Genomic DNA, 27,447 nt, shown 5'->3' with positions numbered 1-27,447 from the left:
TATATATATATCGGCTAAAAGTTCCTCGGTCAGTTTGGTGCGGCGTCGAAAAGCGAGCGGTTGTTGAGCAGCGGAGCCAACAGCAGTGTAGAAAAGCAGAAAAGTAGAGGAGGAACTTCCAGTCCAAGAAACACCAAGCAGCATGTATCACCTGAAGAGTCTGGCCCGCCAGGGAGCCCTCCGCCAGCCGGAGCTGGCCACTTTGGCCAAGGCCCTGCCCACCGCGGTGATGCACTCCGCCCGCGGCTATGCCACCGAGCACCAGATTCCCGACCGCCTCAAGGATGTCCCCACTGCCAAGGATCCCCGCTTCTTCGACATGGTCGAGTACTTCTTCCATCGCGGCTGCCAAATCGCCGAGGAGTCCCTCGTCGACGACATGAAGGGCAAGCTGACCCGCGACGAGAAGAAGCAGAAGGTGAAGGGCATCCTCATGCTGATGCAGCCCTGCGACCACATCATCGAGATCGCCTTCCCCCTGCGCCGCGATGCCGGCAACTACGAGATGATCACCGGCTATCGCGCCCAGCACAGCACCCACAAGACGCCCACCAAGGGAGGCAAGTGTTTACGAGAGATTTATAACCCAAAAACAGATCCCCAGAATTTTATAACTAAATTTCAACGAAAAATATGACTATTATTTGGAGTAAATTCTAGTAAAAAGGGCAGTAAATCTATGTTAAATTTTAGGGTATAGGAGAACCTCCTTCGATTTTTAGGGGCCCTAGAGTATATATAAAAATTAAATTTAAAAGTAAATTCCAGTAAAAAAGGCAGTAAATCTAGGTTAAATTTTATGGTAAAGGAAAACCTCCTTCGATTTTTAGGGGCTCTAGAAATTTTCCATATTATCCAAATTAATTTTAAAAGTAAATTCCAGTAAAAAAGGCAGTAAATCTAGGTTAAATTGTAGGGTATACGGGAACCTCCCTAAAAAATGTTCCATATTATAAAAACAACTTCGGTAGAATGATATAATAGCTACACACAATATAAGCAAATATTAGCTGCATAATATTTCCCTTCCTATGCAAAACATGAAGTTCTTTCTATAGCTATTTTTAAAAGCCCAAAAAATCTCCTAAAAACCCCTAGCAAAAACTACTTTTACCTAGCATATTTAAAGCTTAAATATGTAAATGTAAATCCCATATTTTTTAAACCCTGATAGCAACAACTGCTTGCTGCAAAATCGATTTTTCCTTCGGCATTTCTGGCATTATGTCTTGATTTTTCGAGTTATGTAACTCAGAGAACCCCCTTTCCCTCGTTCTGCGCATGTTCCGCCGCCTGTTTTGTTTACGTTTTAGCCGACACCCGCCCCCTTTTTTCTTGTTTAGGGTTTTTCACACCGAATTGCATAAGGCTCAGGCGTTGGGACACGTGTTTTCATTAGATTTCCAAACCCTTCAAGTGTGCCACCATTAAAAAAAATGGTAAAAAAAAAAAAAAACAGATGTACAATGTATTTTTTCTTTTTCGCACATTTTATTATTTTCGAGCTGGCAATTTTATTTCGATTCTTTCGATGTTTGCTCTCTTTTTCGCTGGTTGATGTTTGTTTTTTCTTTGGCTGGGTGCTATTTATAATGAACTTTTGCTTGTGTTTTGCTTTCTAATTGAAATGAGAACACAGCGTTTCTGTACAGTGTGTCAAGTACTCCCAAAAAACCCCCTTGTTGTCAGGCCATGCAAATTGTTTGTTCCGAATTCTCTGCTCTTTTTTCTAGTCTCGCATAATTAATTATAGAATCAGTTCAGTGCTTATCAAATGCCAAAAAAAAAAAATAGTGAAAAATACTTGACAAGGGAATCTTATCTGACCTTGGCTATGCGCAAAAATAGAAAACAAAACAGCCGAAAAATTCTATGCCCCTATACCGTTTGTTGTTTACGATTATTGCCACGCTTCTTAGCACTTTATGATCTTGTTTTCGAATCAAGAATCAAAAATCGATCATGTGGTCTGCTGTAAACAGTCGTGTTGTTACCAACTGACCCCCAACTAATATCTCGTTAATGATTCACTTAAATACGGGCTCTGCTATTTCAGTCGGAGGTGCTAAAAGTTGCTAGTTATTATTTATTTACCTAGTACTAGATCAATGGACAGTGTTTAATGGCCACCATTTTGTACGATACCCAAATGGCCATGCTCTAATTAATGCTAATTCCTGCTGATGCATCTGCCATTTAGCTGTTAATTATTTAATACGTTCTGCGTCTCGAATTTCGGCGAAATTGCCTTTTTATGAAAAGCCGGCTTGTGAATTTCGTTTCATTTTACTGCCTCGTCTGCTGAATTCTTGCTGTTTTGTGTGTGCGTTTGAAAAACTGGTTTCAATTTGCCCGGGGTGTCTGTCAGTTGGGTTTCTGTTCACGTGATAGTCACGTTGTGCCAAAAAAAAAGCAGAGAAGAGAAGAAATTTAACCGAAAAACTGACGAATGCGTCATTTGCTGTACCACTGTGCTTTATGAGGAGAATTTCCGACATATGGGGGTCCATTCAAAACTGATTCGATCTGGTTCTAAAGGCACTTTCTACACATGTCGATGAACCGATCTAAATTGTCTAGACAATTGAGGGTTCAGCTCTGTAATTACCCAACTGCAACCCACCGATTCGAACGCGTCAAAATAAGAACTTGGGGACAGTTCAACTGATAATGTAAGGCGGGCCTATCACTATATTATATGTACTTTATGGGGGTATTTGTACACATGTACATTGCATTGCACATTAGTTCTAGTAAATAGCATTTCCATTTCGATTTCCCACAAGTACTTGACTTATCTTATTGACAAACATGTTCCGATTTTATTTACTCCCCTCGAGAGTTGCACTCGTAATTTCGAATGCAAATCGGTGTCAATCGTGTTACAATGAAGTGGGTTATAAGGGGGGACTTACCCCCTAATAAAAAACAAACAAACCTGTCCAAGATATTATATTTCATAGCTTATGGTTAATCACGAAGAAATCCTCAAAGAAATGGCATGTTTTTTAGCTTACCCAACTTTGCTGGGGGTGCGTCTATGCGTCACTTCCGTTCCTTATCGCATACCTCTTATCCAACTTGTAGATCTTGTCAGGCCCCAAGGCCCTCCGAAAAAACAACGAGATTTCGGAGAAGGCAGCCCACGCCAGCTTTTAATCATATGGCACTGAATTCTGGTCAGCTGACTTACTGAGGCAACCGGTTTGGTCTATCCGAAAGAAAAGATCGTCGTCGCCTGTTGCCAATGGGGGATACATATAGAATACTAGTATAGAATATGACCATTTAGACATTTAGACGTGGCTACACACACGATCGAGCCCCCAAATGTGTTATCTCGAACGATTGTATAAGCATTGCTAGCTGTCGTCGGAACATTAATAGATTCATTTGTTGTATTTATATTGTTTTTCGAAAACTTATTGGGCAGAAAAAGCGAAAACAAGTCGCCTGATAAAGCCGGTTGCCGCTGGTCTTCTGGCATTTCATATTTCTTTTTTGTTTTTTCGATTTTTATGGTAAACACACATAAGCGAAAAGAAAGGCGAAGACCGGGGCTTCGGCAAATAGAGAGGGCGTCGCTGTCGTCAAGAGCTCAGGGTACAGTCAGCACTCAGCGTTCTCAGCTCGATTCGCGGTTCGAAATGACGACTTGGCTCACTCAGCAGAAAGCCAAAGAAAAAACGGAGAAGAGAGCAGAAGAAAGGGTCTGAAGACATAAGAATATCCCAACCAAAAGCGTTAGAGGTTCTACAAAAAATATATGAAAAGTGCTAGATAGTTACAGTATTAATGATCTTATATGTTAGGAACTTTTCCAGAAAGTTAAAATTAGGAATTTAAAACATAAACCTCTAATAGTTCTAATAATAATCTTAATTATCTTAAAGTTCATAACTATAAACTAAAGATTACTTGCTTTAAAAGATTAGAGATTCCAGTAAGACCCTTGAGGAGCCTATTTTTAGCTTGTTTACAAGTAAAACGGCACATAATTTGTCGCCTTTAGTCGAGAAATGGAAATGTACTATAGAAACCAGACGTTCCCCTTCAAAAACCATGATACCCAAATAAAAGTACACCCAGTACATAATGATTTGTAATTTGCAAATCCGTATACTCATCGTATTTTTGTTTATAAGTTCCAGTTGCCGGGCCCCAAATGAATTCACACAGCTGATAATGTGGAGAATTCAATTCGAGTGCGAAAACCGAATCATGATTTGGTTTTTTTTTGTTTTATAAAGAAACCTAAAGTTCGCTTGATTCATGGTCACTATCGGCATGGCAACACGGCAACATTTAATTTAATCCACAGAACTAAACTAATTTTAGTTTTTATAGACTTGTTTTTTGGGGGCTCGTCCCATGTTTTAAATTAGGGAAGTCATTAATTCAGCTAGTTCTGCTTATAAAGAGGCCACTCAATGGAACTTGCTCTTGTCAATAAATATTTATCGATCCATAAACGCGAAGCACTTTGCTCTTTCGAGTTTTTACAATTGAACACGCTTATTAAATTCGAATTACAAGCAGGAAACTCTGGCTTATCTAATCGCCGCCTTTCCAAAAGATATCAAAATTAAATGTGCCAAGCAAATAAAGATAAGATGGGAGGTGGTTTTTTATGGGTTCTTGAGACTGTTGCGCCATCGGCGAAAGGTTTCCCCACTTCTGCCCAGATGCAATGATTTTCCTTTGGGGGCACGTGCTTGGAAAAACCTGAAAACAAGCCAAGAAATGTTAGCTTGTTGTATCATCGAGGAAAACTTTTGCTTTCCGCGAGGAATTCGTGTAGTTCGAGGTCTATTTTTGGATTTGTCTATTGGATTTAGGCCAAAAATGAAAGCTGCATCAAGGTTGCCCAAGAATGTACACCTGTCGTATACGTAATATGTGCTTATGCAATTGTTTGGTTCCCTTTTTCTTCAGGTATCCGTTTCTCTTTGGATGTGTCACGCGATGAGGTCAAAGCCCTTTCCGCCCTGATGACCTTCAAGTGTGCCTGCGTCGATGTGCCTTTCGGTGGTGCCAAGGCTGGTCTGAAGATCAACCCCAAGGAGTACTCCGAGCACGAGCTGGAGAAGATCACCCGTCGCTTCACCCTGGAGCTGGCCAAGAAGGGCTTCATCGGACCCGGCGTCGATGTGCCCGCTCCCGACATGGGAACCGGCGAGCGTGAGATGTCCTGGATCGCCGACACCTATGCCAAGACCATCGGCCATCTGGACATCAATGCCCATGCCTGTGTCACCGGCAAGCCCATCAACCAGGGCGGCATCCATGGACGCGTCTCGGCCACCGGACGCGGCGTTTTCCACGGCCTGGAGAACTTCATCAACGAGGCCAACTACATGAGCCAGATCGGTGGGTATATCTTGGGGAATATATATTCCTAAAGCTATTATTTACATATATCTTAATCCTTAGGCACCACTCCCGGCTGGGGCGGCAAGACCTTCATCGTCCAGGGCTTCGGTAACGTGGGTCTGCACACCACCCGCTATCTCACCCGCGCCGGCGCCACCTGCATCGGTGTCATCGAGCACGACGGTACCCTCTTCAACCCCGAGGGCATCGACCCCAAGCTGCTGGAGGACTACAAGAACGAGCACGGCACCATTGTGGGCTACCAGAACGCCAAGCCCTACGAGGGCGAGAACCTCATGTTCGAGAAGTGCGACATCTTCATTCCAGCCGCCGTCGAGAAGGTCATCACCAGCGAGAATGCCAACCGTATCCAAGCTAAGGTGGGTTTATGCAAGATGGGCGATCTAAATTCGAAACAGGATAATAATTTGGTCGAAATAAGACAGACACAAAGAAGAATTGACGTGTGCCCAATGCAAGATAGGCGTGTGACTGCAGGCTTGCTTTGTGGCCTTACAAAAACTACACCCAAAAAAATCTATATGAAATGCAGATCGATTTTACATTATTTAATATCAATTTTAATTTGATATGCGGCCAGGTAAATTTGAACAGGTCGAAAAGAGTATTTCATGTAAAAACGATATGGGTTTTGCATGACCTGAAATTTACATGGCCATATTGATTTTACGGGAACATGGTTTTTTTCTGTGTGTAAGTAGATGCAAAGAAGAATTGGAGTGTGCCCAACGCAAGATGAGGGTGATCGCAGGAATGCTTTGTGGCCTTACAACAACAGAAAAAGCAACTCTGATCTAGTTTATAATCTAGATTTTACAACTTACCTTATAAGAATACAATTTAATTCAACTTAACTTAAAATTCCAGATCATTGCCGAGGCTGCCAACGGCCCCACCACCCCCGCTGCCGACAAGATCCTGATCGATCGCAACATCCTGGTCATCCCCGATCTGTACATCAACGCCGGCGGTGTCACCGTCTCCTTCTTCGAGTGGCTGAAGAACCTGAACCACGTCTCCTACGGTCGCCTGACCTTCAAGTATGAGCGCGAGTCCAACTACCATCTGCTCGGTAAGTTATATCGATATAACATAGTACTATATCTAAAAACAGTAGGCTCTTGAAGGCACCTGCTTCTCATCTCTTTATCTTTTCTATCTTTTCGGCTCATTGATCATGCCATCTCATAGATCGGTTTATGGATTACTTAAGCTATAATTTAGAGAACACAAAACCTGTACAGAATAGCGCTTGCTCTTTCGGCATTTGCTCTTCCTAAACTGGGTTTAGACTTAAACTTGTTTCTCCTGCTTCCAAAATTTCGTTCTCCCTTACTTTAATTTCGATCCTATCCACCGACACACCAACAAAACCACAAACTATAAGATTGTAATTTAATTTTGAAGTATCATCTAAGTAATTCGTTGTTTATTCTTCTTCTTTTTTCCGTTTCTCTATCAACAATGTAGCCTCAGTCCAACAGTCAATTGAAAGAATCATTAATGACGGTACATTCTAATTATTAATTCTTCTTTTCGTTACCACCTATCTATCCATCCTGAAACCTAAAACCTAAAGCCCGAAAAAAAAATATTTTTCTACCTCATGTAAACTTAACTATTTATGTTTTGTAGTTAGTTTTGTTCTGTTGTTTTTGCATTATCCTGAATCAAGCATTCCGTGTCAATTTCTATATCATAATAACACTAACTATTAGGAACCATCCAGTCCAATGCTTAAAAGTTTCTGTAATTATTTGGTGGCTTAAAACCTTGTCATATATATGTACTTTTTCCCTTAAGCATGTGGCACTCTCAACTAATCGCTTTTTGTCCTTTTTGTATCCCCATCGATGTCTTCCTGCAGAATCCGTGCAAGAGTCCCTGGAGCGTCGCTTCGGTCGTGTCGGCGGTCGCATCCCCGTGACCCCCTCCGAATCGTTCCAGAAGCGCATCTCCGGCGCCTCCGAGAAGGACATCGTCCACTCCGGCTTGGACTACACCATGGAGCGCTCCGCCCGCGCCATCATGAAGACGGCCATGAAGTACAACCTCGGCCTGGACCTCAGAACCGCTGCCTACGTGAACTCCATCGAGAAGATCTTCACCACATACCGCGATGCCGGCCTGGCCTTCTAAGCCCCTGTTTAGCCCCCAGACTCTTAACTAGTTAATTAAGCAATCGAACTCAAGAGCATAACTATTGCTATTGCTCCATGCACCGCCGTCTTAGATGAAAATGTCACAAAAAAGCCCCGAAATGCAAGAATCGTAATTTATATCTATGGCAATTGGAGCTGGCCGGAATTACTCTTTTTAACAACTTTCGCCCGTGTTTCGTATTAAGTTGAACAAGTTGCGAGCTTATTATTGTTGATTTTCTGTAATTTTTAAGTTAATGAGCGTCAAAGTGAAGCAATTGCATTTTCAATTATGTATCGCAACGTCTCGTACCGTCAAGTCAAACTCGCACGTTTATCGTACGATCGCTCCGTTGCCGTAACATTAAAATAATCAAATATACAACAAAACTAAACTCTAAACAAGTGCATTTTAATTGTCAATTGGTGTTGGCCACTTAGCTGATCACAATGGAATACAATTGTTTGTCTCGTTAATAAACTACTACTAGTGGTTACGCAAAAACGTATACAATATCGTTGGATCGATTGGAATGTATCAAAAATATATATGGGTTCTATATAATACTATAAGTACACTTTTGTGGCGAAAAAAACTTAGATACGTATACAAAATTGGAAGAGGTGTAATAATTGTTTAGAAAACTATCTGCTTACAAGCTACAGAATGACTCCCGTGCATGTCAACGTTGTGCAATCTTTTCTTTTAGGAGTGGGGTAGCGAATCAAAGAACCAAAGATTTGGGAAACAATTGCTGCTTCACATAGTCGTTGATCATCTCCATGAGCAGCTCGCGCGTGACCTTCGGATGCTGCAGCACGTAGCCAAAGTCTTTCAGTTTCGTGTTGTCCAAGTAGAGGTGCTTGTGCTGCAGCTGCTCCTCGTCGAGGTAGGGCGTCAGCGGGGTGTTGTCGATGCCATTGCGCTGGCAAATCTCTGCCCAGGGTGCCATGTGCTTGTCGTTGATCTCGCCAACGGTGTCCGTGGGATAGAGCTGCAAAAGTAAGGCAAATTATTCATAAAGTATGGCTTAACTTGTAGAAAGTATTTATATAATAATTATGCATTATTTAAACCATATATTATTGCTCAACATTCAATCAAACTCCTACCTTTGCCAAATTCGACATGACCAGTCCGAAAAAATCCAAATTGATGTCGAAAATATCCACCAGTAGATTGCTAATGCTGCCCTGCGTCGATGCTGAATCATCGCAGATATTGTAGATCTGGCCGGCGGTCTTGGGACTCTGAGCCAATTGCCAAACGGCAGCGCACACGTCCGCTACGTGCACCGTATTCAAACGCATGGCATCGTTCCACAGCAGCTTCATTGTCTCGTTGAGGTATTTGTAAATGGCAGCGATTATAATGCGCGGCACTGTGAGCGAAAAAGTGAAAAGTCAATTACATCAATTATCGGGAATCAGTGAAGACTCAGGGAGACTCACTCAAATAGCGCTTATCGCCAATGCCATAGACCACGGGCAAACGGACGACCGTGTAGCTGAGATCATCGATGTTGGCCAGCTCCTTCTCCACTTTCAGCTTCTGCCTGGCCACGCCCGTCCAGGGATCCAACTTGCAGTCCTCCTTGAGCGCCGTCTTTTCGCTGCTGTTCACGCAGCCGGAGCTGAGCTCCACGTAGCGTTTGACCCGCTGGTTGGCCGCCTCATTGGCGCAGTTCAGGCTGAGCTTGAGGATGCCCTCCTTGTAGACGGCGTCGTCCTGGTTGGCACGCGTCTCGGCCGCACAGTTGATCACAATGTCCCAGGCCCTTCCGGTCGTGGGGTGTGGCGCAAAGGCCGCCTTGCAAGAGGCTGGAAAAACAAAGGGGAGAGTTCGAGAACCAGTTTAGGTGCATTTCAGTAGGGTGGCTCGTTTTGGGTGGGGATAATACTGTGATTGTTTGGTAATTCTGGGTAACTAAATTGTTTAGATAGCTAAAAATTTAATTTAGGGTTTTTTAAGGGAAGGATTTAAAATGTATGTAAAATTCATTATAATATAAACTAAGGGATCCTCAAAATATTTGATATTTTAGATGTACTAAAGAAGGCATATCTATATCTAACAGCTTTAGATGATTAATTTAACCTTGCACAAAATCTACGATTGAAATAAGGTGTTTTTAAGAGAAGGATTAAGAATTTTTGTAAAACTCATTATAATATAAACTAAGGGATCTTCAAAATATTTGATATTTTAGATTTACTTAATTATCCATATCTAGATCTAACTGCCTTAGATGTTTTAACCTTGCACAAAATCTAGAGTTGAACTAGGTTTTCTTTAAGAGAAGAATCCTCAAAACATTTTACATTTTAGATGTATTAAAAAAGTATAATATAATATAAATCATAATATAAACAAAGGGATCCCCAAAATATTTTACATTTAAGATATACTAAAGTAGTCATATCTAAAACCAAGTGCTTTAGATGATTCATTTGACCTTGCACAAAATCTAGAGGTTTTTATCTTTAAAGAACCCCTTATTTCACCACATCATTATTCACATCCTCCTACAGAGCGAGCCACCCTAATGTAAGGGCTACCTACCGGCGTTTATTAGGTTGGCGCTGCAGAACTCCACCCGATCGCTCTCGAAGACCCGCGCCTGCTCCTCGTTCAGCCAGGCCATCTGGGGAGGGGTCTTATCGGCCAGCCGTATTTCCTGCGCCAGTTCATTGTCCAGCAGATAAGTGGCCAAGTTGCGTCCGATGAAGCCGCAGCCTGCGGGAAAGAATACACAAATGCACAGCGGTGGCGATGCAGTTGCTGATAAGCGGAAGTGGGGGAGGAGGAGGCTGCCGCGGGGGTTACTTACCACCCAAAATCAGAACAGTCGGCTTTTCAGACATGCTGCAGGCGCGACACGGTCAACCGGAATGGAAATGGGAATGGGAATGAGTCAAGTCGAGAGATGGATGATATATTTGTTAGCGGTCGAAACGGTTTTTTTTTGTTGTTTGGCTGTTTTAGTAGTGTGACCTTTCAGCGCCGCTGGCGAAATACTGAGTGCGGTCCCACTGTGGCGCTTATAGCATATTCACACCAAACCAAACTATTTCTGAATGCTCCATAAGGATTTTCCGATTCTAACATTTCTGAGTTCTGAGATGAAGGATATCCAAAACTTTTGTACGATATAAAGTCCATGGGTTCTTGACAAGATACATTTAAATTATATATTTTTAAAATTACTGATCCTGGGTTTTTTACCACCAACTTAAATTTAACTGACAGAGGAGAACACGGGGCCTTAAAATAAAGAAAAAATTTTAAGGGGATTTTCTAAAGTTTGAAATTGTTGAATCGGTCAGTTGTTCATCAGGTGATCCATTTTCAGAAGTTTCAACAACCTCAATCCATTTTCGATAATTTATTCTATCGAAAGGGAGCTGTCAAAAAACGGAAACTTGGCAAAAAACGAGGAGTAATTTCCACAAATTGCAAATTCCCAGAAAAAGAACAAAATAAACAGCTTTAATGGATGTGGACGAAGAAAAGGTGTCATCGAGCAGCAACCAGGGCGAGAAGAAGCGCTTCGAGGTGAAGAAGTGGGCGCCGTGGCCTTGTGGGCCTGGGACATCGTGGTGGACAACTGCGCCATTTGCCGCAACCACATCATGGATCTGTGCATCGAGTGCCAGGCAAACCAATCCTCCGCCACCAGCGAGGAGTGCACCATCGCCTGGGGCGTCTGCAACCACGCCTTCCACTTCCACTGCATCTCCCGTTGGCTGAAGACCCGCCAAGTCTGCCCCCTGGACAACCGCGAATGGGACTTCCAGAAGTACGGGCGCTAAAATCTCGGAATTCAAAAATCCATTCCCCAGGAGTACCATTTACCTAATCTTTTGTTACGCAAGAAATAAAAGTTGTAAAAAAGGCTTTTGTATTCCTTTCGACCCTGGAAATAACTGATTTAATCATTTGGGGTCGCTAATGAAGTTAAAGGGAACACCGGAGTGAAAATTGCACATTTTCACAAACAAAATGAATAAAACATTTTGTTTTCATATTTTGTATATTAATTTAATAATACATTTCCCATCCATATTTATTAGGTTGCTGTGTAGTAGCAATTGATAAATAAATCAAATTTAGGAAAATAAAATGCTTTTAGAATAGTTAAAAAGCCTGTAATAAATTTGCGAAAAAGAAAGAAAACTTTTATTTCTATAGCCAGTGCAACACCCTTCTTAGCGTGGTATTTTCCCGCGTCACTCGAACACCCCTATCGTCGTTTTTGCTCGTGATCTGCCCACGGTCACACTTGCATTTTAGCTGGAAAAAAAGCTGCAGGAAAAAATTGGCAATAAAGAGCAGGAGCAGCCGTAGCAATGGACCAGGCCGAAGTGGGCAGTGCGTGCCTAGCAGCGCCCAAGCGCCGCTTCCCGGCCACCGCGGGATGTGGGCGGGAGTCGGCCGCCACGCCCCCGCAGCCTCCGCTGCCGCAAATTTCGGCCGAGGAGGAGCCGCAGATGAAACAGCGCAAAAGGGAGGAGGAGGTGGAGGAGGAGGAGCAACTGGACGGCGTCCAGGATTCGGGGCGCAACCTACTCGACTTCTGCGACGAGCTGCTCATCGAGATCTTCCAGTACCTGGACACATTCTCCATCATGGCGGTGATGCAGTGAGTCCACCGTTATCAGCTGCGTTGCAAGAATCTCTGGGGAATCCCTAAATTCTGTTTATCCACCGTATATCACTAAAACTTTTTCAGAACTGATGTATTTTATCGAAAATACTTAGAAATTCTTCCAATATTTCAGTTTTAGTAATATCTCTGGATAGTAATCCATATATAGCAAAAATGGTTCTTAAAATGATATATTTCCCTAAAACTTTTTCAGTAGTGAATGAAATTTCTTCATATTTTTCTGTTTTAGTAATATCTCTGAATAGTAATCCCAATTAACCAAAAAAATGGTTCTTAAAATGATTTATTTCAGAATATCTAAACCCCTTTTTTCCTTATTAACCATTTAATATCTGGTTTTGATCCATAATTGCCTTAAAGAGATTTCTGTGAAATTCCTCTTATAAATGATTTCCATTTCCCTAATAACCCATATAATTTTCCAGCTGCTCGCCTCGTTTGGAGAGTCTACTCTTGGACCACCGCTTCTATCACAGCATAGATCTCAGCAACGGACCGCTGCCCATGGGCATTCTCGAGGAGATTCTCGGTAGAGCCACCGAAAGAACGCATACCATTAAAATCTGCGGACCGCCATCCTCTCAGCATGTAGCCGGCGAAGGCCGCCAGTTTACCCAGACTCTAAGCTCGGTCTTTCCCAAGGTGGCCACCACACTAAAGGTGCTGGAGATGCAGGGCGTCAGCCTGGACTTCGAATATGTGAGTGGAACTGCCAGAAGATCCTAAATAAAAATATTAAAATGTTTTTCCCCCTTTTAGATACACATTTCCGAGTTTCCCTCCTCGCTGAAGCGTCTCAAGCTGAATGATTGTAGCGTCAAGGTGGGCAACATGGCCAAGAGCATATTCCACTCCATAGAGGTGCATCTGGTGGATCTAGAGGATCTCAGCATCGAGGACAACACCTGGTTCGAGCCCTACTACATTATGGGCCTGTCGAAGCTGCCTTCCCTGCGACGTCTCAGTCTCAAGGGTTGTCAGATGCTCTGCAAATTTGTGCCCTACGGCAGCATGGCGGCCCGCTTTGGCTTCCAAAAACTAGAGGTTGGCATTGACTAATTTGTTAGCTCAATTTTTAATCCGCTTTTACTTACAGTCGCTAGACCTACGTTTGACGCCCATCAACAACCCAGATCTGCAGTGCTTCAGCGCCATCGAGAACCTCAAGGAGCTGCTGCTGGAGTCGCCGCCAAACCCGCCCGCCGAACAGACCGCCGCCGAGAAAACCAACAACGGCAGCGCCACCGACGAGGCTGTCTCCCCGAAGCCGGATTCTGTGAAGGTCCTCAACGACGACGAGCCATCCACATCACGCGCCGCCATGGAGCACCTGCGAGCATGCATGCAGGGCAAGGAGGAGGGCAGCGATATGTTCAACTCGGACAACTGCAACGAAAGAAAGGAGGAGGAGCCGGCGACGGTGGAGCAACCTTCGAATAGCCAAGAACTGGAGGGGAAAAGAATCCGGGGTCCCTCGGAATCCGAGGATGAGGACACCTCCTCCACATCGGGCACTTCAGCTTCCTCTTCGGACAAGTCAGACGTAGCATCACCACCCAGAAATGGCCATAATGGCGGTCCACCTGTGCGCTCACCTGTGTTGGTGATTTCGTTGCCAAGCGTGGTGGCCGAACTTCCACCACGTCCACCGGCAGCGGATGCGGACAACGCCGAGGCTCCCGGCCAGGAGCCCCGAGCGGAAGCGAGACCCACGCCAAGGGCCTACATCTATGTGCCCGAAGTAAACGAGAACCGCGAGCGGCAGCAGCGGAATATGATGGCCATAATTGAGCAGTCGGCGGAACAGTTTCGCCACCTACGCGGAAATAATCCCGCCTTTAGTCGTTTCCTACCGCGACACGATCAGGTGATCTACATGAATCCCACCATGAATGTCCTGTGCTCCAATCGTCGCCATCGTTCGCATCAGCGTCCCAATTACGAGCAGGTGGTGCAGCATCCGATGTTTTGGAATATGCTCGATCCACTCGATCGGGATCACAATCGACGACTGCGCCACCGGCCGACAATCGCATCACCGACATCACCTCAATACTACGTAACCGATCGGGCGATGTACAGCTTTGGCAGAGCCCCGAGACCCGTCCAACCGGACGTCGTATGGATTCGAAACGTCAACCGCTCGCCGGACAACCGATTGGAGCGGCTGTCGTTGCGCAACTACCACCTCATCACAAACAACACGCTGGAGCATCTGGTCCAGTGTTCCCCCAATCTGGTCTACATCGATGTGAGCGGCACCAGCATATCGCTCGAGGGGTTGCGGCGCTTCAAGAGCAGCAAGCCCGAGTGCGAAGTGGTGGCGAATCACTTGGAGGTGTCCGAGCCACAGCAGGAAGAGGAGGAGGACGATGTGTTGGTGGTGCAGCCCAGCGTGGAGAATCCACAGCATGACCAGCAGCCACCAAAATCGCCACCACCACCACCTCCACCAACATCTCAGGAACTGGCGGCCCCATAGAAGATTATCCTAACTGTACCTATTCTTTGTATCATGTTGTACTGTAAACATTTTTATTGTCGAAATAGGCCGTGCTGGATTATGATTTTTAGCAAGAAGACGACGACATGGCCAAGCCGATGAACCCACAACGCTGGCTACAAGCGAGTGCTGTAGCTCAGCCCACACTAGTATTACGTTCCAAACTAATCAAGCCCTTGTACTATACGCCAGGCTCAATGCATTGTATAAACCCAAGAATCCCAAGACCCCTCAAAAAAACCAATTCCTCTAGTTAGGCATTAAAGAACGCGCGATCACTTTGGTATATGTATGTACAATGAAATGTTTATTTGGTAGCTCTTTAGCATGTAAGGACAGACAAATGTTTGGGTGTTCGGTGTGTCGTTGCTAGAAATTTATATAAATTCTAAAAAAAACAACGAAAAGTGTAAAGTGCGCAGTCTACTTGTCGGTGCCATTGGAGGACTCCTCTTCTTCGGCATCCGAGTCGTCATCGGTATCTGTATCCGGTTCCGATTCGCTGGAACTCTGACAATCGGCTATCTCGCCGGTGAAGAAGATCACCGCCTTGGGAATCACGCGCTCCTTCAGGTAAAAGCCCAGTTCAAAGTCGTTTTGCAGAACGGCCTGTGGCTAAATGAATGTAAGGTGTTTTCTAGTCAATAAACTACTATGATCTCACATTGATATCGCAGTAATTGGGATCCTCGGTGTCGTCAGGCAGCACAGGTGGCGAGAAAAAGTCAAAGAACGATGGCTGGTCATGTGGGCCTTTTTTTCAAGGATTGTTTTAATACAATTAATTAGGATGGTATTATATAGATCTTACCCTTATTACCACGGTCCTTGGCCTGCTTCCAATCGATTTCACAGCCCTCGCATTTGTAGATCTCGGCGCCGTCGTAGGACAGTGGATCATCCGGATCAGGCAGGCAGTTGAGGAAGTACGTCTTGGTCAGCACAGTGTTGGTGAAGTAATCGTTGGGATCAAAGTGGAACTCAATGTCGAACTTCACCACCGGATTGTTGTGGAGCTTGGAGCGTACGTCGCACAAGCACTGCGGTGGAAAATGCATTATTCTCGATAAATATTCAAGTAATTAAATAAAATATATTATGAATCATAGGTAATTAAATATTATAGCCCCTGATTAGTATTTTAAATTATATGGTTAATTTTGCACAGAAACTCCGTTTTTCTTCGTTACCATTTATAATGGCCAAAAACCTACCTGTAAAATAATAAAAGAAAATATATTATGAATCATATAATAATAAAACCCCTGATAAATTTATCAATCATCAATACATAATGATTTATAATTATATGCTTAATTTTGCACAGAAACTCAGTTCTACTTGGTTATAATAATTCTATAAAGGCCTAATACTCACCTCTAAAATCTTTTCGTCCTTCTTACTAATGAACTCTGTATACGAGGCCTTAAGCACCTTTAACCAAAAGTTAGGAACACTTTGATTCGGTTCTGAATCACCGTAGTTTTGCTTCTTAAATTCACTTTTAAGAAAAAGGACTCTATTAGGATCGTCTTATAAGAGCCATATGTGACTTACTCCAGGATCTTCTTGCGCTTATCGAATATGACATTGTGCTTCACCTCGTAGTCCTTCTCCATGTTATAAATATCGCGCTGCAGAGCACAATCTAAAGTGATTGTCTCCAAATAGAGCTGCTTCAGTTCGGTAATCGTCTTCTTCTCATCCTCAGTGTACTTGAGTTCCGACTTAAAGCACACATTATATTCTGGTAAATCCTGAAAATCAAGCGACTTACATTGGAATCGGCTTTCGGAGGAGCCGTATATTTAACTCGTGGAGGGTTCCTGTTTCGTATGGTTTCCATTTCTGGATCAGAAATCAGTTAAGAAAGTTAAGGAAGTTTCGCTTTTCACTGCGTATATTTTTCGAGCTTAAATTTTGTTGGATTCGTTGTGACTATCGTCGTGAGAATGAGGGTTGTACTAAGATTTCTCCAAACCTTCCAGCACAAAAGTCAGCGCCCACTTACTAAAAAAATATGGAACCTCACTTTTCTAAACACTTTTAGCTTGGAATTAAATCCATTATTTAAAAAAAATCACAAAAATACCTTAAACCTACATTTTAATATTATTATTATTATATTATTAGAAACTCTCCCTCATTTTATTTCTAAAATCTCAATGAACTTTAATAGTAATTTTTAATTTTTCTGGGTACATAAGTATTTTGGCTTTCCACCCACTTTTTCGCCCAGTGCAAACGTCTTAGGAAATATCGTTTTTTCTTGAAGAACCCCTTCGCTTTATGTTGCCATTGAGATGCAGGCCATGTTTATTGGCAATTTAACGCACATTTAATTCCTGTTTTTTCCTGTTTATATTTTTGGTTTCCTTAATTTTTTTGTTTGCCTCCGCCAACTTTTCATTTGGCATGTAATTAAGTGTGGGCCAGATGTTTGGGGTGGATGGGGTGGTGGGTTGGTTTGCCTAAGTGTATGCAAATCACGTGCTGAGTGCTGCCGAGGGTTCAGGTTCAGTTTCAGGACATCGCCTCCTGGAGTCTGTTAAATGGACCGAGGACTCAGTTCTCCCGGAGAACTTCTCCATATTCGGTTCCCAGAGAGTTCTGCCCGCTTTTGGGTTGTCTTTTGTCGCTGGTTTTAATAATGTGGGCCAGGCTTAGTGCCATATGTCAGGCGGCTGTGAAAAACAACAGAAACGTAACAAAAAAATAGAAAAAAAGAGTGAAATTGTCGCTTAGGCAAACATTTCAAAATGAAATTATGAGTGGGGCAGCGAGCAAAATAAAAAGTGTAAACAAATTTAGCCAAGCGGAAGTCCAGACACACACACACATACAGCCGCAAAGGGAAAGCCGCAGAGGAAAAGCGGGAAAAGCGAGATCGCATTGTTTGCTCACAAATACACATGGCACATGTACGCATATGCACTTGTCCAGTTTCCACAGGACATCCACAGGACCTCCCCCCTCCTCCTCGCTGTCCTCACATTTGATATTATTAAATTTTTTCCCTAAATACCGCTGGGAAATTAAAAAGAAATCATAAGGCAAATAGTGTAAGGCAGCCAGCCATCTGATGATGACGGCTTTGGCTGGCCAATTTCGAGATTTATACGAGTGTATACTTACAGAGAGCGAAAATCGCGGCAATTAGTTAAAAATATTTATCAAATATTTGTACTTTTTGAACGATTTGTTTTTTAATTAAAACTAACTTTATGAAAAATTAAATATTTTAATGTGTTATAACTGATCAGTTGATCAGTTCCAATTTCTGTAACTCATTGATGTAAATCGTGAATCTTATTATTATGAATCAACTTATTAATTTTAAAAAATATGATCATTATAAATTTTAAATACATATAAGACAAGCATTGCCATAGATAATGGCCCACGGGCCTTGTGACACATTTTTCAGTGTCATTACGCCATGTCATTTTAAACAGGAAAATAATATTTAGACATTCATAATGAAGTGATATTTATCCATTTTAAAATCTGACAATATTTTATTAAAGATTTCGGACCAATTTCTCGGTAAAACCCGTTGATTACTGGAAAACATTTAAGATTTGCTTACCCTTACGACGATATTTCTTCCCAGTGCCCTGGCTCTTTAAATGCTATGCCATTTAAGCTGTTTCGGGCATTTTCAATTTACATTTCGGTCATTCAATTAGGAGGTGCATAAAATTTAGCTACATAAGTAATGGAGCAGCCTCCTCATCATCATCATGATGAGGAGTTTGAGGAGCACGGGGATCATGGCCATCGCACCCACGTGATTGCCGTTCGTCGGAGGTCGTCAGTGCCGGCAGCGTCAACATAGTTTGAATTTAATTAAAACCAAAATTAGTAAAGCCCAGTACCTGCAGTACAGAACGGTTTGGAGAAGCAACAGTTACTTGGCACAGGGATTAGAGCTGCTGCTCCTGGTGTTCCCAGCTCCTTGCTGGGGAAAAGTGCATGTCTGCAGAAAATCGAATCAGCAGCTCAAAGTCCTCATCCTCCGTTTTCCTTCCACCTGGACCTGGAGCTCCTCCGACCGGCGTCATGCCGAAATATCTGCAACAAAAGCATAAGATGTAGTGCGGCATTTGATGATGAAACGACGTGTTAATTAAGGTCATAATAATTCAACTTAAATTGAAAACTTGCCCGGCCAGCAGCTACATTTTTGGATGGGTTAGGGGAAAGGACGCAGGACGAAGGGCATTGCATCGCTTCGCATCGCATCCTCGGAATCCTTGCAGGCTAAGCTGATTGCAACAAATTATTTTGCACCTTGGTTGAACTTTCCTTGAGCTGCAGACAGCATGGCGTTGATAAACGAATTTTGTTAGTTTGCTTTGCTTATTTTAAATAGAGAACTAGGTGGTGCAGGATGGCCAGGGATGTGGAATAGGGGTAGGGGTTAGAAGTGTTCCCAGGGACAAGGGCCAATGTTGCCTTTGGTTTTGCATAAACCAGACAACGCATCTAATAAGTTGCAGCTGTCGGTTGCCAGCCACCCTCTGCCACTTCTATATTCTATCTGCTTTTCTCTCGGCCAAAGAAGTTTAAAGTTTTTACTGGTCTCCCTGCCTAATGCCTCAAAGTGCAGAGCTGTGTTTGCCATTAAATGTTATTAGTTAAATGATAATTAACAGTTGGAAAACTTGCGAAATATCTCCAACTAATTTGCATAGCCAACTAATTGGCTTAGAGGGTCATTGCTTTTGCTATTTTTCGGCGCAATACCTTTTGGTTTTGCACGGCGAAAAAGGGCTTTGAAATTTGATTGACAGCTTATTAATTCAATTAGTTTCTGATGTTCAAAGCGGGTCCATCCTGTATTGTTAATTGAACAATAGGTATTTTACATTATAATATAAACTACTTACATTTTATGGTTTTTGTAAAGCCTGTTAAACATTCATAAATACACAAAATATTTAATTACTCTGAAAATGATTTGTAAACATGCAAAGACAATAGAAAGAACAAGAGAGAACGCTATAGTTGAGTACCTCGACTATCAGATACCCGCTACTCAGCTAAAGGAAGAGCGAGGGGTTGAACTGCTTGCACTGCTTGCATTTCACTAATTGGTCATAACTTTTTAATAAATGTTCCGATTTAAAAAATTACTTTTACATTTTGATAGGTATTAAAAAGCAGAATAATATAGCACTTATACTTTTTCTTAGGGGGGCCTGGTACCTTGATACCTTTATACTTTCTGACGAATACAATATACCCTTTTACTCTAGGAGTAAGGGGTATAAAAATGGTAAAGCAACAACTTTATGATTTAACAAAATGAGAAAATTCTAGCTAAATAAAAAAAAGCATACAATTTAAAGAAAGGGAAATACATTTAAATTTTAAGGCCTATATTCTTTATATATTCATGTTAAATATACAACTAGTTGTTACCGTTTTCCTGACTAATGGATTACCAAATATACAACATAAAATATATTTTTTTTTTGAGTGCCCCGATAAAATGGTAGCTTAGTTGCTCATAATTAACAAGCGCACACCTGCAGTTCGTCTTGCCCGACATCCTAATTCGAATGCTATTCATAACGCACACATACACACACACACACACACTGGCGCACAAGGAGCAGATCCTTGCCAGCCGCAGGATAGTTTGGCAAACGCTTCCTTGGCGCCGCCGCCGCCCCAAAAACTTTTTACTAATTTACATTCATTACACACATTTGCAATAAAACTAGAAACCCAACTCGTACACAAATTCAGACGCCCATGTGTGTACATAAAGGCTTCAAGGAGTATTTTGTAAGTGTGCATGTGTAGGTGGTACATACACATACTGAGACACACACAACTACATTGACACTTTACATGCTTCATTAGCGTGTAAGCGCGGTAATAATGAAATTTCCTTATGGCTGCATTTCCCAGGAATACGAAGGGCGGTAAGGGGGCGGTGGAAAACTCCTGCATATTGATGCAAAGTTTTCGGTGGTGCCGAAACTTGCGGCTATGTTACCACAAAATTTATGCTCCGCTCTTGGCACCTCTTTAAGCACACGTTAAAGTTACTAAGGATTGCCGAGGATTCCCGAGGATTGCCGTTGATTGCCTAACAGACAAACCAGAGAAAAAAAAGCACAGACAATGACAATCGAAATTGCTCAGCATTTCGACAATCAAATCAGCCAAACAAGACAAACACGAGAACATAAAGCGAAGACATACAAATTTGTCAGCAGTCAGTCAAAAATGAGCAGCGGAAATGATGGCAGAAACGCCGAGCGGAAACGGAACGCGACAAGGTGGATGATGATGGGTGGGCCTTATTCTTTTTTGGGGTGGCTCTATAGGTGCTGCAAAATCCTGCTGCACAGCTGATGCCACATGACCTCCCCGTGACTTTTGCCCGCCTGCCTGCTGTGCTGCTGGCTGAAATTAAAATTGCATTACGGGCCAGGGCAGCAGGCAGCCGGCAGCAGCGTATTGGGTTCAGATTTGGCTTTCAGGTTGCCTTTTGCCTTGGATCACTTCGGTTTGCTGATGCTTTTCTATATGCTGCTCTTGCAGAGCGAAAAAATCTATTGTTTTTAGATGTTTTCTTTCTATTTTGTATTTAAGAATTGTTTTTATTTCAACATATTATTTTTATTGGTGGTAGACCGTGAAATTGTTACAGAGAACTTAGAAATAGGTGTCCAAAAGTATGCAACAATATACAGTTAGCCCTAGAGGAAGACATCTATTCTTTTAGACAATTATTTTGATATTTAAAAGCAATTTTAAAAATGTTTATTTTTAAATAAATAAAGTATTAATAAGTTGGTATTAATTATTAAATTTTATAAAATATGGTATTTTTAAAAAAGTGGCATTCTTTTATTTCACAGCATTTTAAAGTCTAAATTGATTTTGGTTTGGAATATCTTAATAAGATTTGATTGCTCCATTTCTAAAACTTTTGTATTTATTAGATAAAAGGACATGGATAGCTTATGAATTTAAATTTCTTTTGGATTGATATTCAAATGTATGTAATTCACTGCTAAAACTCCCAGAGATTTTCGTGTGAAACTAATCATCTGGAATTCAGTTGATTAGATTCCTGGGGTTTTTTTCCGACTGTAAGCTCATGTGTTTGTGCTGGTTCCATAAATATTTCAATATTTGTGCACATTTGAAGCTGCTTAGCCACGCCCAGTGCCAACTGCACCGGCAAGCAAGTCAGGCAGGAAATAGTTTAATTAAAATTCCTTTGGCAATGTCATTAAGGACATTACATTTTGTAGATTCTGCTGTTGCTGCTTTTGCTGCTGCTGCTCAAGGTATTTGTAGAGAGGCCTGCTGCCAGGACGAAGGACATTTCAATAAGACACGAAGCCAAGCCGGGCAGCCAAGGACCAATGAATTTCATTGTTTTCGCATGCAAATTTGCAATGTGCCAAGCTGAACAAAGCGTGGGGAAAGTCACAAAACACAAAGCAGCAAACAAAAGTTAAACGGGGCGATCCTTTAAAGGGCCATAACGGCATGTAAATTCCTTTAGCACGCCCCATCGATATTGTTTCCCAACGTCTCCGATGATGAGTGATGAATGGGAGTGGGAGTTCCGCTGAAAAGTGGGAAAAACAAGGGCATAAAACCTAAATGCAAATAGCCAAAGCCAAAGGTTCGATGTAAAAAAAAAAGAAAATCGTATACACACAATGCATATAAAAGAGCAAATAAAAATGAAAATGAAAACGAAAAAACAATGGAGCGGGAGCGGCTAGGAAAACAACAAGATTAAAATGAAAACAATCATGACAATCAGGGACCGCAAATGTCAAATTAAATTATCAATAAATTCCCACCAAGGAGCCATGCCGGACGCAAATTCGTCCTTGCTCCTGCCGCCGATGGCACTGGCAATATCAAGTATACGCCACCATCGCAATCGCCATCACCGTCAGAAACCAGAAACAGCATCACGATGGACATCACCACCCACCACGCCATCGATGGGGCGTTTGTAGCACATAATGAAATCATTTACAAAATGAAAACAACAGCAGCAGAAGTAGCAGCAGCAAACCAACGAGCACTGCACCAAAAGACTGGAAAATACCATTACCGCTTTTGTTCCAAGAAGAGAGAACATTTGAAAATGCGGAACAGAAAGCACTTGTAAAATGGGATTTTATTCGATTACAAATATAAAAATTTAAAAAAAATTGTAGTTAAAAAACATAATAAAAAATAATCACATAATTAAATATTGATTTCATATTTACGTAATTATGTAAATATTTATTAAAAATGTTTTAAGCTATTTTATTTTACTTCTCAAGAGATTTTAATTGATTTAAGTCGTGATTAGTAGCTGTAAAAATGTTTTGTGAGCCTTTTAGTTTGTATTTTTTGGAATTACAGACTTCTAGGACTTTCAAGTTATTTTCTCTTACTTTTACTGAGATTTTGATTGATTTTATAATGATTAGTAGCTTATAAAATAGTTTTTGAACTATTTAGTCTGTATTACTTGGAATTACAGACTTTGTAACTATCTAAATCAAAATTGTAGTATTTTATTACATATTTTTAACCATTTTGCTCACTGCAGCGATTGAGACAACGAACGACAAAGCAGCGATGGCAGGGTGCGTATTTAGAATGATTTCGCCTGTGGGTTGCATGGGATGTGGTTCTTTTTCCCGGTGCTCCATGTCCCATGTCCCATGTACATCTCGGTGGCATTCCGGCGCACTCGTCACTGGGGCGAAAAACAGAGAACTTTGCACGCCATTGAGCTGACGGCACTCTGGCAGAAAGAATACAACGAAAAAAAATAAAAAGAAAAAAAGAAAACGAAAGGCACACTTGCAAATCATAAAACAACAGACGCGAAGAAAATGTTTTTTAAATCTTCATAAATATTCATTATGGGAGCGGGGGCATGGCAAATAGTTTGGGGCAGTCGTCGGCAAACTGGGCCTTGGACACTGGCCAGTGGTCGAGTCGAGGCAAGAGTCCTGCAGGATGGCAAGGAGCAATTCTAGTGGGCGGTAAGCTTCATTTCGCAGATGGCAGTACAAGAAGTTTGCCAGAAAACAAAAACAGAAACGGCCAAAATAACAATAAACTCGGGGCTCGAGGAGCGTAAGTAAGAAAAGAAAATGAATTGAGGGCGCATTTCAAGTGTGTGTCGGCCTTGAAGCGTGAAGATGAGGCCCGAGAACCCGAGACTGAGCTCTGAGTTCATGTCCATGGCCACAATGCCCAAAATGGCCAATGGAACGAGACCAGCAAAATACCAAAAACACAAAAAAAAAAGCAAACAACTATAAATAACAAAGAACTCCGCCGGACAGAAGGGAGCGCCACAAAGCTGTCAATTAGCAGAGTTTCTTACTTAATTTTAGAATTTTCGGATATTTAGAGATGGGGAGGAGCATAAAAAACTCTTAAATGTCAATAAACATCATCGGTTGGTCAGGTTTGAGGGTTTGAGAGGTTCAAATGTAAAACTTATAACTGGAAGTTCTCAAAATCCCTAGGATTTCTCAGTTTAAAACAAATATATAAATGGTGGTGAGATAAAATATTTGTTATATTATTTTTTTAATTATATAAAAGATAGATAGATGATAGTTTTTATAAGAGCCTGTTTTTATAATTCTTACTTTAACAATTATACTAATTTAACCTTTTTGAAACCTTTAACCTTTTCAAATAAAGAGAATACATCCCGTTTCATCAGGCAAGCAAATGGGATTTTACCGTAAATATCCCTTTTAAAATAAAGTAAAGCTTTTAAAAGCTTTTAGCTTTTAAATCCTTAGAGGACCTTAATAGCACAATCTTATTTGAAATTAGGTTAACAAAAAAGAAGCCAGTTAAATGGGGCAATTTTTTTCGCAGTTAAACAATTTAAATAAACATAAACAGAAATCTAGAAAAACTTTTTAAGTATTTTTTTTTATTTCCGAAACTAAAAATAATTTTATTTATAAAAAAACTACTTTTTAACTAATTTCCCATTGCACAGGTTCCACAGTCTACCCAGTATTCTCTCTTAAGTTCCACAAACCACCCCCTACTCCTGAGAAATTTTCTCTTCGTTAGTGGCACACATTTATTGCGGCTGTCGAACGGCAAACAAAAAGAGCAACAGCAACAACCACACTGGGCAGAAGAGGCTCTAATACCAATTACATTGTGCTGGTCGTTCACGCGAGCCACCCCCTCCTCGTCCTTTCGTCCTTGTTCGTCTCGGCTTCGGCTAACTGTTGAATCAACGAGTGGTTGCCGAAGTCCACTCCGGCGGTCGTCGTGCGACCTACGACGCCCGAATCGAACGGTATTTAGTCCCATTCGAAACGCGCTAGCAGACGGTTGTGCTCTCTCGTCCCACTGCCACCGAAAAAGGAAGTGTTTAAACTGAATTTGCACAAGTTCAGGTCGAAAATCGAACTCCGCGATATTGCAATATCTTATTGTGTTAAATTAAATTCACTGAAGCAATCTCGGAAAAAAAGTGAACTCTAAAATACTGTAAAATAATAAGTGATCTAAAAGTTCAGGTGTATTATCCCCAAAATAAACCTTTAATTAACTATCATACGCCAAAAGTTTTTAAACCGGTAAACAAAACTTGCGGTTCGGGATTTCGGTTCTGAAAACAAGATTCGAATTTCTTCTCTCGCGTCGTCATTTACCGTTTTTTGGCACCCACACGCGCGCTCTTTCTCTCGCACTGCCAAAATCGCCAGCTCTCTCGCGAAATACCGTTGTTCCAACACCGCTGGCCAAGAATTTAGCACTGGCTCCATTCCATTGCACACACGCTGCCATAAATTGTGATTAACCGCAAAGCGACAGCAAGACGAAGATTTTTAATTAAATTAAGAGTGAAAAATACCAGCCAGCGCAGGCAAACGAAAACAATCCACACTGGGAAATTAAATATTTAAATATTTGCACTCGGAAAATTGTGCGGCATTTTAAATTGGGACTCCGCAGGAGGACAGATCCACATCCGTGCGCATATTAAAGTGACATATCCTATCCTTTGTGTGTCCTGTGATGCCCCAGTGATCCTGCCCCCCGAAAAAATACACAAGTGTTTGTGCCAAGCCAAAACAGCCATAAATAAAGCCAGGCAAACAAATAAACAAGCGAACAATCGGGTCAAAGTGCTTAGTCAGGCTAAGAGACCCAAAAACCAGAAACCAAAAACCGACAGGAACAACAGAACCCCGAATTTCTTTTGAAGGTAAGTCCCCCAGATTTTACCTGTTGAGAGTGGAGTCCTTAATACAATTATTCAACTGCACATCCTGATATCCCAGATATAACACGTCGTTAAGGAAAATAAAGCAATTGCAGCATTTAATTGCAGTCATTGTTTTTTGTTTTTATTTCTCTGTCTCTTGCTGCATTTTAAATGTCCACGATGCAATCATTCAGCTGCATAATTAATATAAAATAAAGCTATACGATTTTTTTTGTTATTTTTTCCCCAGCTTTTTTATTGTTTGTATTTTTTAACAATTAATTAAAAATATGTATGATGTGTTTTCGCACTTCAATTGGCTGCCAGGGTTCTATTTTATTTCGTTTTGTTGCCAGTTTATCATTCCTGTATTCTGTTTTTTTTCGTTTTGCCATAAATTGCCATTTGCCGTAGGCTTTGGCCATGGCAAATTGCGAATTGCAAAAGGTTTTTGAAACATTGTAAAACCGAAGTTTATATAGAAAACAATTATGCGCCAGTTGCAAAAACAGCGAAGCGGCTCTGATTGAAATGGCATAAATCCAAAAAGGAAAAGCAAAGCTCTCGATGTGACAATCACAGTTCGTTTACTCGCATAATATGCCAGTCGAGCTTAACCGATTGATATCTGTATAAATTATGAATGGTCGCGGCTCAATTTGCGGCATGGAATTTTGTTCGCGGCGATTGCCCACTTTAATCCTGTAATTAAATGAAATTTTGAAAAAAATTCAACGAAACTCATCATTGTCAATCGCATTAAAGGCGGATTAACATTGCCTAATAAAATTGTCAAATAAAATGTATATTAAATGTGATTTTCTATTTTACTCTAAATATAGTAAAATAAAATCATTTAAGATCCCTCTCTCTTGTGTTTTCTTTTCGAGAACGAGCTCAATATTATATCTACCCTGTAACAAAATATTCTCCATTTAAAAAGGGCTGAGGTCAAAGAAACGGTATGTAAATATGCGTATGTGGTGAAAAATGGGTGAAAATGGGGTTTTAAAATAAATGCAAGCCCATCTCGTATATGTATATGTATCTCTTCACACAGGCAATATATATCGGCAACTTTAATTTCCGTTTAATACTGCGGGCAGCCGCCGGAGCTTAAAAATGAAAGACATATCAATAAATAAGTGCGTCCCGCCCGCGGAGAAATATCGAGGAGCCCATATATATCCCGAACCGAAAGAACATATACATAAAAGCGAACTCTTACACACGCACAACCCAGGCATAAATAAGTCAGCGCACATAATGGTTAAATAATTAAAGGCACACGAAAGCCACAGCAATCACATGGTATAATAGTTAAAGACATTCATATTTATATTTATGTTTATCGAGCTGCATTCATCGGTTCGACAGTCATTATTCAGAAGCCCCAGGATCCAGATTTCCGAATTCAGGATCCTTCGCCTGACTGTTGGCCATTAATGTCGAAAACCCCCTCTGTTATTAGACCTCCCCACACAAAATGCAATT

General features: G+C 41.5%; 4 protein-coding genes, 1 long non-coding RNA gene and 1 pseudogene across 7 annotated transcripts in view; 4 read left to right on the top strand and 2 right to left on the bottom strand.

Moving 5' to 3' along the window:
• The first annotated feature begins 25 nt into the window (after positions 1-25).
• Gdh (glutamate dehydrogenase, mitochondrial) lies at positions 26-7,940 on the top strand. Of its 2 annotated transcripts, XM_017140010.3 has the most exons (6): positions 26-560; positions 4,936-5,370; positions 5,434-5,753; positions 6,262-6,466; positions 6,865-6,903; positions 7,262-7,940. In XM_017140010.3, the coding sequence occupies exons 1-6, from the start codon at positions 143-145 to the stop codon at positions 7,531-7,533; spliced, it is 1,689 nt and encodes a 562-aa protein (XP_016995499.1). In that variant the 5' UTR covers positions 26-142; the 3' UTR covers positions 7,534-7,940. The 2 variants fall into 2 exon arrangements, with proteins under 2 accessions (XP_016995499.1, XP_016995500.1); XM_017140011.3 differs by lacking the exon at positions 6,865-6,903 and having other exon boundaries at positions 27-560.
• LOC108056281 (uncharacterized) lies at positions 7,927-10,521 on the bottom strand. The gene is made up of 5 exons (XM_017140013.3): positions 10,367-10,521; positions 10,099-10,272; positions 8,988-9,356; positions 8,649-8,917; positions 7,927-8,530 (listed from the first exon to the last, which is right to left on the bottom strand). Exons 1-5 carry the CDS (start codon positions 10,398-10,400, stop codon positions 8,261-8,263), a joined length of 1,116 nt encoding a protein of 371 aa, XP_016995502.3. The 5' UTR covers positions 10,401-10,521; the 3' UTR covers positions 7,927-8,260.
• A 392-nt stretch (positions 10,522-10,913) lies between these two features.
• On the top strand, positions 10,914-11,449 carry LOC108056272 (RING-box protein 1A-like; annotated as a pseudogene).
• A 206-nt stretch (positions 11,450-11,655) lies between these two features.
• LOC108056285 (uncharacterized) lies at positions 11,656-15,000 on the top strand. Its single transcript, XM_017140016.3, has 4 exons — positions 11,656-12,178; positions 12,631-12,904; positions 12,965-13,249; positions 13,302-15,000. Exons 1-4 carry the CDS (start codon positions 11,886-11,888, stop codon positions 14,685-14,687), a joined length of 2,238 nt encoding a protein of 745 aa, XP_016995505.3. The 5' UTR covers positions 11,656-11,885; the 3' UTR covers positions 14,688-15,000.
• Positions 14,988-16,673, bottom strand: mil (milkah). 2 transcript variants are annotated; one of them, XM_070216674.1, is made up of 6 exons: positions 16,486-16,673; positions 16,266-16,435; positions 16,086-16,209; positions 15,520-15,748; positions 15,373-15,461; positions 14,988-15,323 (listed from the first exon to the last, which is right to left on the bottom strand). In XM_070216674.1, exons 1-6 carry the CDS (start codon positions 16,552-16,554, stop codon positions 15,132-15,134), a joined length of 873 nt encoding a protein of 290 aa, XP_070072775.1. In that variant the 5' UTR covers positions 16,555-16,673; the 3' UTR covers positions 14,988-15,131. The 2 variants fall into 2 exon arrangements, with proteins under 2 accessions (XP_070072775.1, XP_016995508.3); XM_017140019.3 differs by having other exon boundaries at positions 14,988-15,317; positions 16,486-16,671.
• An 8,541-nt stretch (positions 16,674-25,214) lies between these two features.
• Positions 25,215-27,447, top strand: part of LOC138913377 (uncharacterized) — an 84,196-nt gene continuing 81,963 nt past the window's right edge. The window contains exon 1 of the long non-coding RNA XR_011419081.1: positions 25,215-25,953. This is a non-coding gene — a long non-coding RNA (uncharacterized lncRNA). The remainder of the gene's footprint in view (positions 25,954-27,447) is intronic.

This window comes from Drosophila takahashii, chromosome 3R, assembly GCF_030179915.1.
Source record: "Drosophila takahashii strain IR98-3 E-12201 chromosome 3R, DtakHiC1v2, whole genome shotgun sequence".
In the NCBI taxonomy this organism is placed as follows: domain Eukaryota; kingdom Metazoa; phylum Arthropoda; class Insecta; order Diptera; family Drosophilidae; genus Drosophila; species Drosophila takahashii.
The sequence above is the reverse complement of the archived record's forward strand: the minus strand, read 5'-3'. Positions and strand labels throughout refer to the sequence as shown.